At 44.7% G+C, this 17,308-nt stretch overlaps 1 protein-coding gene across 2 annotated transcripts in view; it reads left to right on the top strand.

Moving 5' to 3' along the window:
- Positions 1-17,308, top strand: part of LOC143924139 (UDP-glucuronosyltransferase 1A1-like) — a 253,643-nt gene that overhangs the window by 27,719 nt on the left and 208,616 nt on the right. Inside the window, exon 1 of one of the 2 annotated variants that reach the window (XM_077448215.1) lies at positions 2,551-3,330. The exons of the other annotated variant lie outside the window; for it this stretch is intronic. Within the exon in view, the coding sequence (XP_077304341.1) occupies positions 2,566-3,330 (765 nt within the window). The 5' untranslated portion in view covers positions 2,551-2,565. Of the gene's footprint in view, positions 1-2,550; positions 3,331-17,308 lie in introns of those variants that run through there. 2 annotated transcript variants of the gene reach the window in all.

Below are 17,308 nucleotides of genomic sequence, written 5' to 3' on the forward strand. Positions count from 1 at the left end.
CCCCTCTCTCTCTCTCTCTCAGACCCCCCCTCTCTCTCTCTCTCTCTCTGTCAGACCCCCTCCCCCTGTCTCCTGTATCTTTCTCCTGCCTCTCTTTAACCCCCCCTCCCAACCCCTCTTTCCCTCCTCAGGTGATTGGGGCCCCAATCATTTCTAACAGCAGCCCTGTGAGTGAATGCTTCGACTCCCACACTTCCTGGCTCGAAGCAGCTCTTGGTAAGGCAGTCTATTGGGGGACTTTCAGGTCAGGGGACACTGATGAAGGGTCCCTGATCTAATCAAGGGGGGGGGGAGGGCAATATAAGGGAAGGGGAATCTGAACTTATAGAGGGAGTCTGTGGGGAGGGGGGGTTCTGACTGCTGTTGACCACTTAGAGACCCCCATTATATCAGCACCCCCCTACCTAGAGATCTCTATTAGATAAGGGAAACTCTCTTTATATAAGGACCCCCTTTGGAGACCCACATTATGATATAAGGATCAGTGTTTCCTTATATCACCCCTCTCTTTAGACACACCCATTATTTCACAGTCCCCTTACATCAACACCCCCCTTAGAGACTGGTCTCTAAAGAGAATCTGATATAGGGGACTCTGATTTAAAAGAATAATAAAAAAAAAAAAAGCCTACATTTTTTTTTTTAAAACACGCAGTGCAACCTCCACATATATTTATATTAATACAAATGTGAAAAAAATTAATTGTGAATGATGGTGGAAACCCCCAAGGATAATCCAAGTATTAATACACTCCAATCTTATTTAAACATACATATTGTTCAATTTCCACACACATACAATAGTGTATGAATAGTGGTGTAAATCCATTTCACAAGGTGCTGTGCTAATATCCAACGTATCCAACTCAAAAGGTGTTTATAAATTGGATATTAGCACAATACATTTTGAAATGGATTTACACCACTATTCATACACTATTGTATGTGTGTGGAAATTGAACAATATGTATGTTTAAATAAGACTGGAGTGTATTAATACTTGGATTATCCTTGGGGGTTTCCATCATCATTCACAATTAAGGTTGTGCTGCATTTTTTCAGTCTTTATTTTTTGGGGGTTTTAAGGGGATTCCGATCTAATGGGTTCCTCTATGGGGGTCCCTGTATTATGGAGGGTGTAATACTGACCCCTATATTAAGTGGGTGACACCAACCCTCTGTTATGGGGGATGAGGGTAATACTGACCCCTATATTACAAAGGGGGGGGGGGTGATACTGACCCCTGTATTATGACACCTAGGATTGCCAGCTGTGCGGGGTATACCGGAAATAGCTCAGGTTTTGAATCATGTGTCTGGATTTCAGTCTGCTTAAAACCCAGACACATTATTCAGACCGACTGTGGCTTCCCAAGTAACCAAAATAGTCAGACACCAATCTGTTGCCACCTGTTAAAATTGGGCACTCCAACTGTTTGCCGCGGTGTGCTAAGTGTGATGCATTATTGCTCTCCTCCAGGTCTTTAAAATCCTATAGCATAAAAAAATTTGCCATGCGGCGCTAAAGTGTTCGGGTTTGGCTTGAAGAAAAGGTGGCAATCCTAGTTGCAGGCTGCTCAGCATGGATGCCACTGAGAAAATGCCAATGCCAATTAGAGAACACTGGACCAATGTAACTATATAAAAATATACCATACCTGCAATTCATCTTTAAAGCGGAGGTCCACCCTAAAATGGACCTTCCGCTCATCGGATTCCCCCCCCCCTCCGGCGCCACAATTGGCACCTTTCAGGGGGGAGGGGGGTGCAGTTACCTGGATAATCCAGGTAACTGCACCCACTTCCGGGCTAGCTCTCTGCGGAAAGGGGCGTACATTACACCCCTTTCCGCAAGTGCCCGCCCCCTTCCGCAAGTGCCCCGCTGCCTGCTGGGAAACACACAGATCCCAGAGGCAGCGGGGACCGTCCTCATTACGCAGCGCGGCTCGCGCATGCGCAGTAGGGAACCGGGAAATGAAGCCGAAAGGCTCCATTTCCTGATTCCCATACCCAAGATGGCGGCGGCAGCACTCGAGTGTCGATCTAGAGATCGGCTTCGGGTGCCGACATCGCGGGCGCGCTGGACAGGTAAGTGTCACTATTTTAAAAGTCAGCAGCTGCAGTATTTGTAGCTGCTGACTTTAAAAAAAAAAAAAAAACGCGGAGTCCCGGCGGACTCTTGCTTTAAGGATTGCTAGGCTGCAATATATTACACTTTTGTTTTTGGGTTTAATACCGCTTTAAGTATTTCTGCCTTGTGCAAGACCGGTGGTTAATTTCATAATTTCAAGTCCCAGACCCATACTTGATTAGCTCTTGATATTTTAGATCTAAACACTGACGAGTCACAAACTAAACAGCAGGTTAAACAGCAACTTTTCCTGACAAAATTCCAAGTTCCTCCACAAGATAAAGGGAAGCTATCAAGGTTACCAACATGATCTATTAAAAAGAGCATTTTGCGTTTGATCATCTATAGCGATGTTGCCACGCAGCCTTGCTGTCTTTTTGTTCTTTTTGTGTGCCCTTAGTAAAGGCAATGGGGGCAGGCTGCTTGTTGTTCCCATGGATGGCAGTCACTGGCTCAGCATGCGTTCACTGGTAGCAAAGCTGGGTCAAAATGGCCATCATGTTGTGGTGGTCATGCCTGAAAGCAGCTTGGCAATGAGAAAGTCTGATCTATACAATATAAAGACATTCCCTGTCCCATACACCACTGAAGAGATTGATGCAATACTTCAGAAAATGGGCAGTGAACACTTTACTGCTCCCAACTATTTTCCTGGGACTGCTAATACAATGCTCAACAGCATGATGGTTGTATTTAATATGTTCTACAACATTTGTGAGAGAATGTTACTTAATGAAGACTTAATACGTGAACTTCAGGAAGAAAAGTTTGATGTTGTCCTTACCGATCCATTTTTACTGTGTGGAGTGATACTAGCGGAACATCTTGACCTGCCCTCTGTGAATTTCTTAAGAGGGTTGCCCTGCTCTTTTGACTATGTAAGTGCACAGTGTGAAACTCCACGTTCCTATGTACCAAGATTGTTCAGTAAGAATGAAGACAAGATGACCTTTATGGAACGTGTGAAAAATGTCATGATCAATGTGCTTGAACCAATGTATTGTGGGCCAATGTATGAACAATATGTGCAGCTGGCATCAAAGATCCTCAAAAGAGAAATGACCCCGGTGCAATTTCTAAGTAGAAGCTCTGTATGGCTCTTGAGATATGATTTTGTTTTTGAGTATCCGAGACCTATAATGCCTAACATGGTATTCATTGGAGGCATCCATTGCAAGGAAGGGAAAGTTCTGTCTAAAGTAAGTGTACTTCAGATATTTTTATGTGTTTTTACATCACCTTTTCCAAAACTATAAGCAAATTATTTTTTTGTTTTGGATAGAGTGGAGAGGGATTATTACACCAGTCAGGTTTTTAGTGCTGTCTGTGCCCCCTGTAGGGAGATTCGCCCCCTCTATTTGTCCTATTTATCTGTCGTGTACCTGGTGGAGATCAGGCTGAAGAGGGGAATTTTCCTTAATACCACTACTATAGCCGTCAGGTGGTTAATGGTCTTCTAAAGAGCAAATTTTAAATTCACAGTAGAGATGTGCCCATTCCTACAACAATAGCCAGTCTCTTGATAACTTTAAATTGCAATTTGTTCTTCATTTCACTACATTCAATATTTGTTCAGAATAAAATATATATATATTTTTTTTAACAAAATAAAGGCAAATGGAATGATTAGCTGTAATGACAAATTCTCTGGAGTTATTCTGTAATGGATATTGATCCCTCTCTGTCCCTTACCTTAATCATTTTTTGTCATAGTGTTACAACCAATTTGCACATGATAAATGAAAATCAAGAATTCTTATAGCATGCAGTACATAAGTATTATTATTTAGGTTTTGGTATCGTTTGGTACCCAACAGACCCAGCAATTAGTCTCCACCTGATGTAAGCTGCTGGAAGGGTACTTAGTCTCTCTTTTAGGTTCTCCCCATGTCTAAGTGTTTGTTATCTGTGTATTTTATGCCTGCTCCTGACCCAGGCTCTGTACCTCTTATCCTGACCCAGTATGTCTTTCATCTGCCACCCTGTCACTGACCCAGCTGCCTTCAACCTTTCATCTTGTTCCTACTGTTTATACCTGTTACCATGATCCTGTTGTCTCTAATTCCTCACCTTGTACCTGATCCCTGTCCTGGCCTCCTTCTTGACCCGTTTCACATGTTCTACTGTACACCTCCCCCCTGACTCGGCCCTACCAGATCTCTCCCCCTGATTGTATATAGTTAGTTAGATAGTAAGGCTATGTTTCACTAGGTTTCACTTATCACGTATTTACTTTTACTTGTAAACATTTGTATGGTTTTGTCACTTGCTGTGCTCCCAAAATAACGTAGTTCCAGTCTCCTTTGTGCAGCTACACAGATGTGGTCACACCTGCTTACACGAAAAAGAATACTGTAAGGGATCTTCCCGGGGTAGGGTGTGTTTGGACACAGTTCACAGCAGACTTGGAATATATGAAGCAGATCTTGGCGTTTATTCGTGGTACAAACAGTCCAGCAAACAAAACATACAGCAACACCGTGCTTTCTAAGTACAACAAAATAAACAAAAGACCTAGCCCGGCTGGGCGCTTACTAACAGGTTCTTCTCACCTATCTGACATTTATAAAGACAGCGTCTTTTCGTCTGGATATCGCAGGGTGGGTTTTAGCTCCAGCAGTGTCTGTGCTTGCAGCTTCCTTCAACATACAGGCTGTTCATTCCCTGGCTGGGAGCAATCACCTGCAGACCCTACAGAGCCTTTAGCTTCCCAGGCTAATTAGGATCCAAGCTCACCTGATCCCAAACCCAGAACTGGATCGGGGGATGTGGAATGACAGGTCCCTCTACCAAACCTACCTGCCATTCCATATAAACCCAGACCCGGCAAAATTAAATAACAATTCAGCAGCATATCACTGCTGAGAAACTGATCCATCCTGGATTTACCATCTCACACTGTGTAGCAACCTAGGTGAGATGTACACCCCCTCGATCACTTCTCCAGTGACATGTCTACATATCCCCCCCCTCTTTTTCAGACCGGAGGGCTGAGCCTTTTGTCCCCACAGACAACTTACCCTCGACAATGCGTCAGCATTTGCCTGTAATTTCCCTGGCCTGTGTTCCACAGTGAAATTAAAGTTTTGTAGGGAGAGAAACCATCTAGTCACTCTTGCATTTCTCTCCTTGTTTAACTTCATCCATGTTAGGGGGGCATGGTCTGTCACCAACTTGAATTTCCTGCCTAGCAAGTAATACTTTAACGATTCTAGGGCCCACTTTACTGCCAAACACTCTCGCTCCACAATGGCATAATTTTTCTCGGCCGGGGTTAATTTTCTACTCAAGTACGTCACCGGATGCTCCTCACCATTCACTACTTGTGAGAGTACTGCACCTAAGCCTGTGTTAGAGGCATCTGTCTGGACCAGAAACTCTCGTTTGAAATCGGGGGTAACTAACACAGGTGGTTGGCACAAGGCAGACTTAAGGCTTTGGAAAGCCTTCTCGGCCTCTGGGGTCCACGTGACCATTGCTGTCTTTCCGCCCTTTGTCAAGTCAGTTAGTGGAGCAGCAACTGAGGCAAAGTTCGGCACAAACCTACGGTAATACCCCGTAATACCCAGGAAAGCTCTAACCTGTTTCCTTGTCAGGGGTCTAGGCCAATTCTGTATTGCCTCAATTTTATTTAGCTGTGGCTTAATCAACCCTCTCCCAATAATGTAGCCTAGATATTTGGCCTCTTCTAGGGCTAGAGCACACTTCTCGGCATTTATGGTCAACCCCGCATCACTTATGGCATCCAACACGGCCTGTACCTTACAGAGGTGACTTTCCCAATCAGGGCTAAAAATGACCACATCATCGAGGTAGGCAGCTGAGTAATCACGATGTGGTCGCAGAATCAAGTCCATCAACCTCTGGAAAGTTGCAGGCGCTCCATGTAACCCGAATGGCATCACTACATACTGGAATAGCCCATCAGGGGTGGAGAATGCAGTTTTCTCTTTAGCCTCACCAGAAAGTGGAATCTGCCAGTAGCCCTTTGTGAGATCGAGAGTGGTTATGTACCTGGCGTTACCCAACTTCTCAATCAACTCATCTACCCTGGGCATAGGATACGCATCGAACTTGGAGATCTCATTCAACTTTCTGAAATCGTTACAGAACCTCCAAGTTCCATTGGGCTTTGGGATTAGCACAATTGGGCTGGACCATTCACTCTGTGACACCTCAATTACCCCCAGAGCAAGCATACGTTTTACCTCGGCAGATACGGCTTCCCTACGTGCCTCCGGTATCCTATAGGGCTTAAGGTTTACTCTGCTTCTAGGCTCAGTTTCAATGTGATGATGGATGAGGTGTGTACGCCCTGGGAGGTCAGAGAACTTTTTTTTGTTTTTCTGTAAAAATTCCTGAGCCTCCTGTTTCTGTGACACTGATAGAGTATCACCTACCTTGACTGGAGGGATTGGTTGTGACAAATCATTAACAGTATTTGTCGCCACCAAGGATTCCCTGTCTTTCCAGGGCTTGATCAAGTTTATGTGATAAACTTGGAAAGGCTTCCTTCTACCTGGTTGGTGCACCTTGTAGTTCACCTCACTGATCTTTTCAACAATTTCATAAGGACCTTGCCACTTCGCCAAGAATTTACTCTCAACAGTGGGGACTAGTATAAGGACCCTATCGCCTGGGTTGAATGTCCTGATTCTTGCGGACCGGTTGTAAATTCTACTTTGGGCCTCTTGAGCCCTCTGGAGGTGTTCCCTTACCAGGGGCATTACAGTGGCTATACGGTCCTGCATTTGTGCTACATGCTCAATAACACTCTTGTATGGGGTGGACTCATTCTCCCATGTCTCTTTTGCAATGTCCAGTAGACCCCTAGGGTGATGACCATAGACCAACTCGAATGGTGAGAACCCTGTGGACGCTTGGGGCACCTCCCTAATAGCAAACATGAGGTAGGGTAATAAATGATCCCAGTCACGACCATCTTTTGCCACCACTTTCTTCAACATATGTTTCAAAGTCTTATTAAATCTCTCCACCAATCCGTCCGTCTGGGGGTGGTACACAGAGGTACGGATGTGTGAGATTTTAAATAGTTTGCATAATTCCTTCATTACTTTCGACATAAATGGCGTACCTTGGTCAGTTAGGATTTCTTTGGGGATCCCAGTCCTAGAGAACATATAAAACAACTCACGTGCAATTGTTTTAGATGCAGTGTTTCTTAAGGGTACAGCCTCAGGATAGCGGGTCGCATAATCCAGGACTACCAAAATATACTGGTGTCCTCTAGCTGACTTTACAATGGGACCCACTAAATCCATGGCAATACGCTCAAAAGGCACCTCTATAATAGGGAGCGAAACCAAAGGACTGCGAAAATGTGACACTGGGGCACTAACCTGACATGTGGGGCACGACTCACAGTATTTTTTAATGTCATCATATATGGCCGGCCAAAAAAACCTCTGGAGAACCCTCTCTCGCGTTTTGTCAGTCCCCAAGTGTCCCCCAAGAACATGGTTATGTGCCATGTCAAGCACCTGACGCCGGTACGGCTTAGGTACCAGAAGCTGTTCCACAATCTCATCTTTAACCTTATTGACTCTATAGAAAAGATCATTAGTCACCGAAAAATGTGGAAATCTTTTTTCAGCATCTGGTTCCTGAGGTACCCCGTTCATAACAGCAACCTGCTCTCTCGCATTTTTGAGAGTGGGGTCCTGTAATTGTGCAGTCACAAAATTATCGCTAGACACCTCTAAGTCTAGTATATTTTGCTCAGTGGGAGGATCCTCCTCCCCAACCAGGACCTGCAAAGGAAAACAATCATTTTCATCCTGCATACTTTTATCATTCACAGCGGACAAGGCAACCTCCTTAGAGGTATCCTCACTCCTTTTGGGGATTTCTCTTTTTTCCCAGAGAGCCCAGAATAACGGAAAATCGCGGCCCAATATTACATCATGCATGAGGTTTTTAACCACACCCACTTCATATTGTACGGTGCCTTGTTTAGTCCCGACTTTAGCCCGCACTATAGGGTACACTTTTGTATCACCATGTATGCACACAACACTCATATGCTTGTTAGGCTCTAAGTCCCCAGCCACCAGACTAGCATGCACCAAGGTTACGAGGCTTCCTGAGTCCATTAACGCTTTAACAGGAAAGTCATTGATTGTGATGTTGCAGATTTGCGGTTCAGTCTCTAGTCCAGGAACTGCAGCACAAGATGGTTCCGCAAATAGCGACTGACGCCGGCTAGCGTCACATTCCATGGGTTCAGAGGTAAGAGGGCAATGGGCAGACACGTGTCCCGCCTCATGGCATCTCCAACACTGGATAGGGCCTGGTCTCTTTGGCAAGGAGTCCTTTTCAGAGCCCCTTAGCCACCCGGGACCATCACCAGTCTTTTGTCCCTGAGACACCACTTGAGCCCTTTTCCCCCCATCAGCACCCCTCCACACTCCCCCAACAGATGGAAGTCTTATACCAGCTGACGGCACAGATCTGGCGCTCCGGGGAGGTGAAGATGCTGCAGGAACATCGCGGAGGTAGTCCTCAGTCGCCTGGAACCTCTCCACAAGGTTGACAAGTTCGTTTGCGTCCCTAGGATCACCTTGTCCCACCCAGCGTTGCAGGTCAGTAGGAAGCGCTCGGAGGTAGCGATCCATCACGACCTTCTCTAGGATTTGTGCAGGAGTAGAAGTGTCTGGCTCCAACCACTTTCTTGCCAAATGGATTAGGTCATACATCTGGGACCTCGCTGATTTGTCCAGACTGTAGCTCCAGTTGCGTACCCTCCGGGCACGGACTGCAGTAGTAACTCCTAGTCGGGCAAGTATCTCCTCTTTTAGCCGAGTATAGTCCTTAACCTCTTGCTCACTGAGGTCATAGTAGGCCTTTTGGGGTTCACCTGTTAAATAGGGTGCAATTACCTCTGCCCACTCAGCAGCTGGTAACTTCTCTCGCTCAGCCACGCGCTCAAATACTGTTAGAAAGGCCTCAACATCGTCCTCAGCAGTCATCTTTTGCAGCGCTTTCTGCACAGTCCTTCTCCCAAAAAAAATCTCTGGAGCGGCTCCCTCCATTGTGGGTGGATTAGTAACCACAGGCGCCTCTCGATTTACTATCAGGTGCTCGATAAGTTGTTGTTGGCTTTGGCGCAAAGCTTGCAACTCTTCCTTATGCATCCGCTGTTGTGCAGCCATCATCTGCTGTTGTGCAGCCATGGACTGTTGTTGTGCAGCCATGGACTGTTCATGTCGTCTATTGGCCTCTGTCTGAGCCTGCTGTTGTGCAGCCATCATCTGCTGTTGTTCAGCCATGGACTGTTCATGTCGTCTATTGGCCTCTGTCTGAGCCTGCTGTTGTTGCAAACTCACTTGCATAAACTGCTTCAGCATCTCCTCCATGTTGCTGGACTGTTTTTGGAGTGTAGTTGCAGCTTTCACCCAGGACATCAGCAGCTGTAGCCAAGTCTGTCCACACCGTTGCCCCTAGCAACCGCGTTGCCCGCTACCTCCACCAATTGTAAGGGATCTTCCCGGGGTAGGGTGTGTTTGGACACAGTTCACAGCAGACTTGGAATATATGAAGCAGATCTTGGCGTTTATTCGTGGTACAAACAGTCCAGCAAACAAAACATACAGCAACACCGTGCTTTCTAAGTACAACAAAATAAACAAAAGACCTAGCCCGGCTGGGCGCTTACTAACAGGTTCTTCTCACCTATCTGACATTTATAAAGACAGCGTCTTTTCGTCTGGATATCGCAGGGTGGGTTTTAGCTCCAGCAGTGTCTGTGCTTGCAGCTTCCTTCAACATACAGGCTGTTCATTCCCTGGCTGGGAGCAATCACCTGCAGACCCTACAGAGCCTTTAGCTTCCCAGGCTAATTAGGATCCAAGCTCACCTGATCCCAAACCCAGAACTGGATCGGGGGATGTGGAATGACAGGTCCCTCTACCAAACCTACCTGCCATTCCATATAAACCCAGACCCGGCAAAATTAAATAACAATTCAGCAGCATATCACTGCTGAGAAACTGATCCATCCTGGATTTACCATCTCACACTGTGTAGCAACCTAGGTGAGATGTACACCCCCTCGATCACTTCTCCAGTGACATGTCTACAATACTCATAGGGTGGCTTGACATCTCCAATGTATGTGTTGCATTAATGTGTGGTAAAACTCTAACAAGCAGGGGCGGACTGACCATTGGGCCACTCGGGCATTGCCGATTAACAGCTTCAGGGCGGTTGTATAACTCTGAGAGGCCGTTAATTAACGGCCTCCCAGAATTCTGCTCTCGCGCGCCCCCCTGGGGCGCGCACACGAGATTATCCGTGACCGACGGAGTGATCACTTGTAAACAAACCGGCGTCATAACATGACGCCGGTTCCTCCCTCCCCCTCTCTGTACCCATGGGTACAGCGGAGGGGAAAGAGATCGGTGTCAGCAGTGATGTGGGCTGCATCTGCAGTGCCCACATCGCTGCTCACCGAATTTAACCCCTCAATACCCTGCCAATACTCTGCAATACTCTGCAATACTCTGCAGTACCCTGCCATTACTCTGCAGTACCCCCCATTACTCTGCAGTACCCCCCAATACTCTGCAGTACCCCCCAATACTCTGCAGTACCCACCATTACTCTGCAGTACCCACCATTACTCTGCAGTACCCTGCCATTACTCTGCAGTACCCCCCAATACTCTGCAGTACCCTGCCATTACTCTGCAGTACCCCCCCAATACTCTGCAGTACCCTGCCATTACTCTGCAGTACCCTGCCATTACTCTGCAATACCCCCCATTACTCTGCAGTACCCCCCAATACTCTGCAGTACCCACCATTACTCTGCTGGACCCGCCATTACTCTTCAGTACCCCGCCATTACTCTTCAGTACCCGGCCATTACTCTGCAGTACCCGCCATTACTCTGCAGTACCCCCCAATACTCTGCAGTACCCTGCCATTACTCTGCAGTACCCCCCAATACTCTGCAGTACCCTGCCATTACTCTGCAGTACCCCGCCATTACTCTGCAGTACCCCGCCATTACTCTGCAGTACCCGCCATTACTCTGCAGTACCCTGCCATTACTCTGCAGTACCCCTCAATACTCTGCAGTACCCTGCCATTACTCTGCAATACTCCCCAATACTCTGCAGTACCCCCCATTACTCTGCAATACCCCGCCAATACCCCGCAATACCCTGCCATAAATTGCCATACTTGGAGATACCCAGCCATACTCGGGGATACCCTGCAATACCCAGCCATAGACGCCCCCCCCACCCCTCACCACCCTCCGGTGCTTCTACCAACTCGCCAGTACGATCAAAGCCAGAATCTTTTTTTTATTTTATTTCAGGCTTCCCAGCCTAGAGGTGAGATGTGGGGTCATATTGACCCCCAGATTTCACTGTAAAGAGGACCTGTCACCCCATATTCCTATTACAAGGGATGTTTACATTCCTTGTAATAGGAATAAAAGTGATCAAAAACGTATTTTTGGGGAAAAAAATGTCAAACTAAAATAAATAAAGTAAAATGAACAATAAAAAAATAAAATAAATTTAAAGCGCCCCTGTCCCCATGTGCTCGCATGCAGAAGCGAACGCATACGTAAGCCCCGCCCACATATGAAAACGGTGTTCAAACCACACATGTGAGGTATCGCCGCGAACGTTAGAGCGAGAGCAATAATTCTAGCCCTAGACCTCCTCTGCAACTCAAAACATGTAACCAGTAAAAAAAATTTAAAGTGTCGCCTATGGGGATTTTTTAAGTAGCGACGTTTGGCGCCATTCCACGGGCATGTGCAATTTTGAAGAGTGACAAGTTTGATATCTATTTACTCAGCATAACTTCATCTTTTACTTTATGCAAAAATTGGGCTAACTTTACTGTTTTTTTTGTTTTTTTTAAGCACAAAACTGTTTTTTCCCCCCAAAAAACACGTTCGAAAAATTGCTGCGCAAATACCGCGTGAGATAAAAATTTGCAACGACCACCATTGTATTCTCCAGGGTCTTTGCTAAAAAAAATATATAATGTTTTGGGGTTCTCTGTAATTTTCTAGCAAATAAATGATGATTTTTACATGTAGGAGAGAAATGTCAGAATTGTCCTGGGTGCTCCAGAACGCCTGATGGCGCTCCCTGCATGTTGGGCCTCTGTATGTGGCCACACTGTGTAAAAGTCTCACACATGTGGTATCGCCGTACTCGGGAGTAATAGCAGAATGTGTTTTGGGGTGTAATTTGTGGTATGCATATGCTGTGTGTGAGAAATAACCTGATAATATGACAATTTTGTGGGAAAAAAAAAAAAAGGAAAAAAATCTTGATTTTGCAAAGAATTGTGGGAAAAAATGACAACTTCAAAAAACTCATCATGCCTCTTACTAAATACATTGGAATGTCTTCTTTCCAAAAAGGGGTCATTTGGGGGGTATTTGTACTTTTCTGGCATGTTAGGGTCTCAAGAATTGAAATAGGCTGTCAGTCCTTCAGGTGTGATCAATTTTCAGATATTGGCACCATAGCTTGTGGACTCTATAACTTTCACAAAGACCAAATAATATCCACCAATTTGTACTTATTTTTACCAAAAATATGTAGTAGTATAAATTTTGGCCAAAATTTATGAAGAAAAAATTACTAATCTGCTAAATTTTATAACAGAAACGAAGAAAAATTCATTTTTTTCGCAGAATTTTCAGTCTTTTTTCTTTTATAGCACAAAAAATAAAAAACTGAGAGGTGATTAAATACCACCAAAAGAAAGCTCAATTTGTGTGAAAAAAAGGACAAAAATTTCATATAGGTCCAGTGTTGCATGACTGAGTAATTGTCATTCAAAATGTGAGAGCACCAAAAGCTGAAAATTGGTCTGGTTATTAAGGGTGTTTAAGTGCTCAGTGGTCAAGTGGTTAATGCAGCCACCACAGTTGTACTGGTAAATCAAAATATATCTAAAACTTTTTTCTTAAAAGTTGAAAAGTTTTGACACAAATACATTTTTTTACAAAGTCTGCTGCTTCAGTATTTTTTAATCTTTTTGTCAGATGTTATGGTACACTGACTTATAATTACAAGCATTTCATACTTGGCAAAGGATTTTATTGACAATTATATTAAAGTGTGTGTAAACCCGATTCATGAAATTTGACCACATATATCTGCAGTGTTTACTTATCTCTCTCCAAAGCAATAAGTCCCGTGATTTTCTGCTGCTCTGTTCTTCTGTTATCAGCATGATAACTTCTGACAAGTTCTCTGACACATGAAATAAAAGCAGCTGTAAATTTGTGTCGAGGAGGGTGCATAAATAGATTAGCAGAGAGCTGGTATATTCACAGCACAGCTCTGCAAGTATCTTCCTTCCTCTGCCTATGTGGAGGGGGGTGGGGGTGCCTTACCTCTAATCAGCTGTCACACAGTGTAAGCCAAGACTATACTCCCACTGCTGAAACAGGAAGAACAAAGTTTAACATGATCTTCACTTTCTAAAGAATATAGAAAGCTGAAGACAGCAGATATACATGTAAAACTTATATAGGGAGATTTGTATCATCCCTGAGTATCATCTGAGGTTGTTCGCTTCACTGGGTATACGTGAAGGTTTACATCCACTTTAAGTTTATGCAAAGAGTCAATATTTGCAGTGTTGACCCTTCTTTTTCAGGACCTCTACAATTCGTCCTGGCATACTGTCAATCAACTTCTGGGCCACATCCTGCCTGATGGCAGCCCATTTTTGCATAATCAATGCTTGGAGTTTGTCAGAATTTCTGGTGGGTTTTTTGTTCACCTGCCTCTTGAGGATTGACCACACGTTCTCAATGGGATTAAAGTTTGGGGAGTTTCCCATCCATGGACCCAAAATTTGGCTTATCCCCTTACTATCCTCGTTGTTCCAGCCTGCTGCTTCCTTCCTCTATCTCCTGTAGTCTACCATGAGCGTGAGCTGTGAGACCCTGGGGGCCGTGACCTGGAGCCAGACTGCAGCGCAGTCCATCCTCACCACTAGAGGCTCTGGTGAACACCTGCTGGCTCTTAGACTCCACCCTGGGGAATCTATGCTCTAGCTCCTGCTGGGATCTGTGTTAGTGATCTAGTACAGTGGTCATCAACCCTGTCCTCAGGGCCCACTAACAGGCCAGGTTTGCAAGATAACTGAAATACATCACAGGTGATAACATTTTCTGCTCAGTGATTGTAGTATTCTAGTCTGCATTTCCCCAAGGTAATACATAAAACCTGGCCTGTTAGTGGGCGCTGAGGACAGGGTTGATGACCACTGATCTAGTAGACCTGCTTCCTGAACCTCCCAGGGTTCAATCCGCAGCAGTCAGTCCTAGGGTCCACTACCTTAGCGGTGCACTCCTGACTCCTATGGAGTGCATCTGTCACCTGGTCTAAGGTGACCTGACATTGATTCTGTAGTTTGTGTATGTTATATATAGTTCAGGACATTTATGTTATTGTACAAATGCAAAATTAGAAAATTGTACTTGGTTGCACATCATACTTCTAAAATGCTATTTGACATGTTCCTACAAACTATGCCCAAAATGTCATGTGTTCTTGGATGTTATTTGAGAGACAAATAAAGTTAATTACCCCAGCAGGGTACCCCTGTCTGACGCTGTGGCCCGGTGTGGGGGTCTGGCAAAAAAGCTCCAGTGGCCTGGACCTCCGCGCCCAAGTGCCGTTCTGCAGCCACCCACGACCCCGCACCGCCGTTTCCTCTCTCAGTTGGGCCAGGAGCCTTTCCACATCTGCCATGCTGCTGCTGGAACTTTCCCTCATACTGTGGTGACTCATGGGGAGGGGGCCTACCCTTTTATCTCCTCTTGTCCCCTCCCCCTCGGCACCATCCTAAACCCTCTCTATCTCATGTTACCACTCTCTGTTTTCCATGTCATGTGAACCCTGTGCCTATATTATTTCATTTATTTTGCTTTTCTGGTAAGTTCCGGGGGATGTTTTCCTTAACCACTTTCAGACCGGACCATTTTGCTGGCTTAAGACCAGACCACTTTTTGAGATTCGGCACTTTGTCGCTTTAACTGACAATTGTGCAGTCGTGCGACGTGGCTCCCGAACAAAATTGACATCCTCCTTTTCCCACAAATAGACCTTTCTTTTGGTGGTATTTGATCACCCCTGCGGTTTTTATTTTTTGTGCTATAAACAAAAATAGAGCAACAATTTTGAAAAAAAAAAAAATTTTTTTTACTTTTTGTTCTAATAAATATCCCCCAAAAATATCTAAAACAACATTTTTTTCCCTCAGTTTAAGCCGATACGTATTCTTCTACATGTTTTTGGTAAAACAAATCGCAATAAGCGATTATTGATTGGTTTGCGCAAAAGTTATAGCGTTTACAAAATAGGAGATAGTTTTATGGCATTTTTATAAATTTTTTTTTTTTACTAGTAATGGCGGCGATCAGCGATTTTTATTGTAACTGCGACATTATGGCGGACACATCGGACATTTTTGACACATTTTTGGGACCATTGTCATTTATACAGCAAACCGTGCTATACAAATGCACTGATTCCTGTGTAAATGACACTGGCAGTGAAGGGGTTAACCAGGGGTTGGCAGTGTAGGGGTTAAGTGTTCCTAGGGGCGTGTTACTAACTGTGGGGGGGCTGGGCTTTGTGTTAGCGAACACTGATCTCTGCTCCAATCACATGGAGCAGAGATCAGTGTCACTTGTTGCTAGGCAGAACAGGGAGATGCTGTTTACAATGGTATCTCCCCGTTCAGCCGCCCTGTGAGACGATCGCGGGTATCCCCGCGGCGATCGAGTCCACCGGACCCGCGACCGGACTCACAGGGGTCCCGACTGGCACGAGAGCGATGGCAGGGCAGCATATAGAAATGGACATACCTGTACGCCAATATGCCTGCCCGTGCCATTCTGCCAACGTACATCGGCGTGCGCCGGTCGGGAAGTGGTTAATAAGGAATAAGAAATAATATCCAGAGTGATGAATATCTTTTGTAATGCTTTACTGCAGTACAACCTTTTGACCTTCCTGGGCCACATTGGAAGAAGAGGAATTGTCTTGGGCCACACATAATTTTTTTTATATTATAAAGTAAAAGAGGGTAACATAAAACTAGTGCAATATTTGAAACTGTTTTTCATAAACCAGTACATCAATTATCTGGTATGATAAATGTAGTAGCAATTCTAAATAAATTCTTAAGGTGCTTATTGGATATTTTGGTTCTAATTTTGCCCTTCGTGTGTTTGATCCTTGAAAATAGTTGTTCCCATATATACAGTGTCTTGAAAAAGTATACATACCCTTATATTTTCCACATTTTGTCTTGTTACAACCAAAAATGTAAATGTATTTTATTGGGATTTTATGTGATAGACCAACACAAAGTAGCACATAATTGTAAAGTGGAAGGAAAATGATAAATGGTTTTCAATTGTTTTTACAAATAAATCTATGAAAATTTGTATTCAGCCACTTTTACCAATTGCCCTCAAAAGTTACCGAATTGGTAAGTAGAGTCCACCTGTGTGTAATTTAATCTCAGTATAAATACAGAGGTTTGTGGAGAACCTCAGAGAACAAAGAGCATCATGAAGGCCAAGAACACAGCAGACAGGTCAGGGATAAACTTGTGGAGAAGTTTAAAGCAGGGTTAGGTTATAAAAAAATAACCCAAGCTTTGAACATCTCATGGAGCACTGTTCAATTCATCATGCAAATAGTATGGCCCAACTGCAAACCTACCAAGACATGGCTGTTCAACTAAACTAAAGGCTAGGCAAGGAGAGCATTAATCAGAGAAGCAGCCAAGAGGCCCATGGTAACTCTGGAGCAGCTGCAGGGATCCACAGCTCAGGTGTGAGAATCTGTCCACAGGACAACTATTAGCAAGAAGAAAGCCACTGTTGAAAGAAAGCCATAAGAGGTCCTGTTTTCAGTTTGCGAGAAGCCGTGTGTTACTTTTTCGCCAAAATGCAAAACGCTATGTGTGGCGGAAAAATAACACTGCCCATCACCCTGAACACAACATCCCCACCATGAAACATGGTGGTGGCAGCATCATGTTGTGGGGATACTTTTCTTCAGCAGGGACAGGGAAGCTGGTCAGAGTTGATGGGAACATGATGGAGCCAAATACAGGGCAATCTTAAAAGAAAACCTGTTAGAGTCTG

This window comes from Lithobates pipiens, unplaced genomic scaffold (assembly GCF_037356315.1).
Source record: "Lithobates pipiens isolate NorthernLeopardFrog02 unplaced genomic scaffold, aLitPip1_a1.2 Scaffold_22, whole genome shotgun sequence".
In the NCBI taxonomy this organism is placed as follows: Eukaryota; Metazoa; Chordata; class Amphibia; order Anura; family Ranidae; genus Lithobates; species Lithobates pipiens.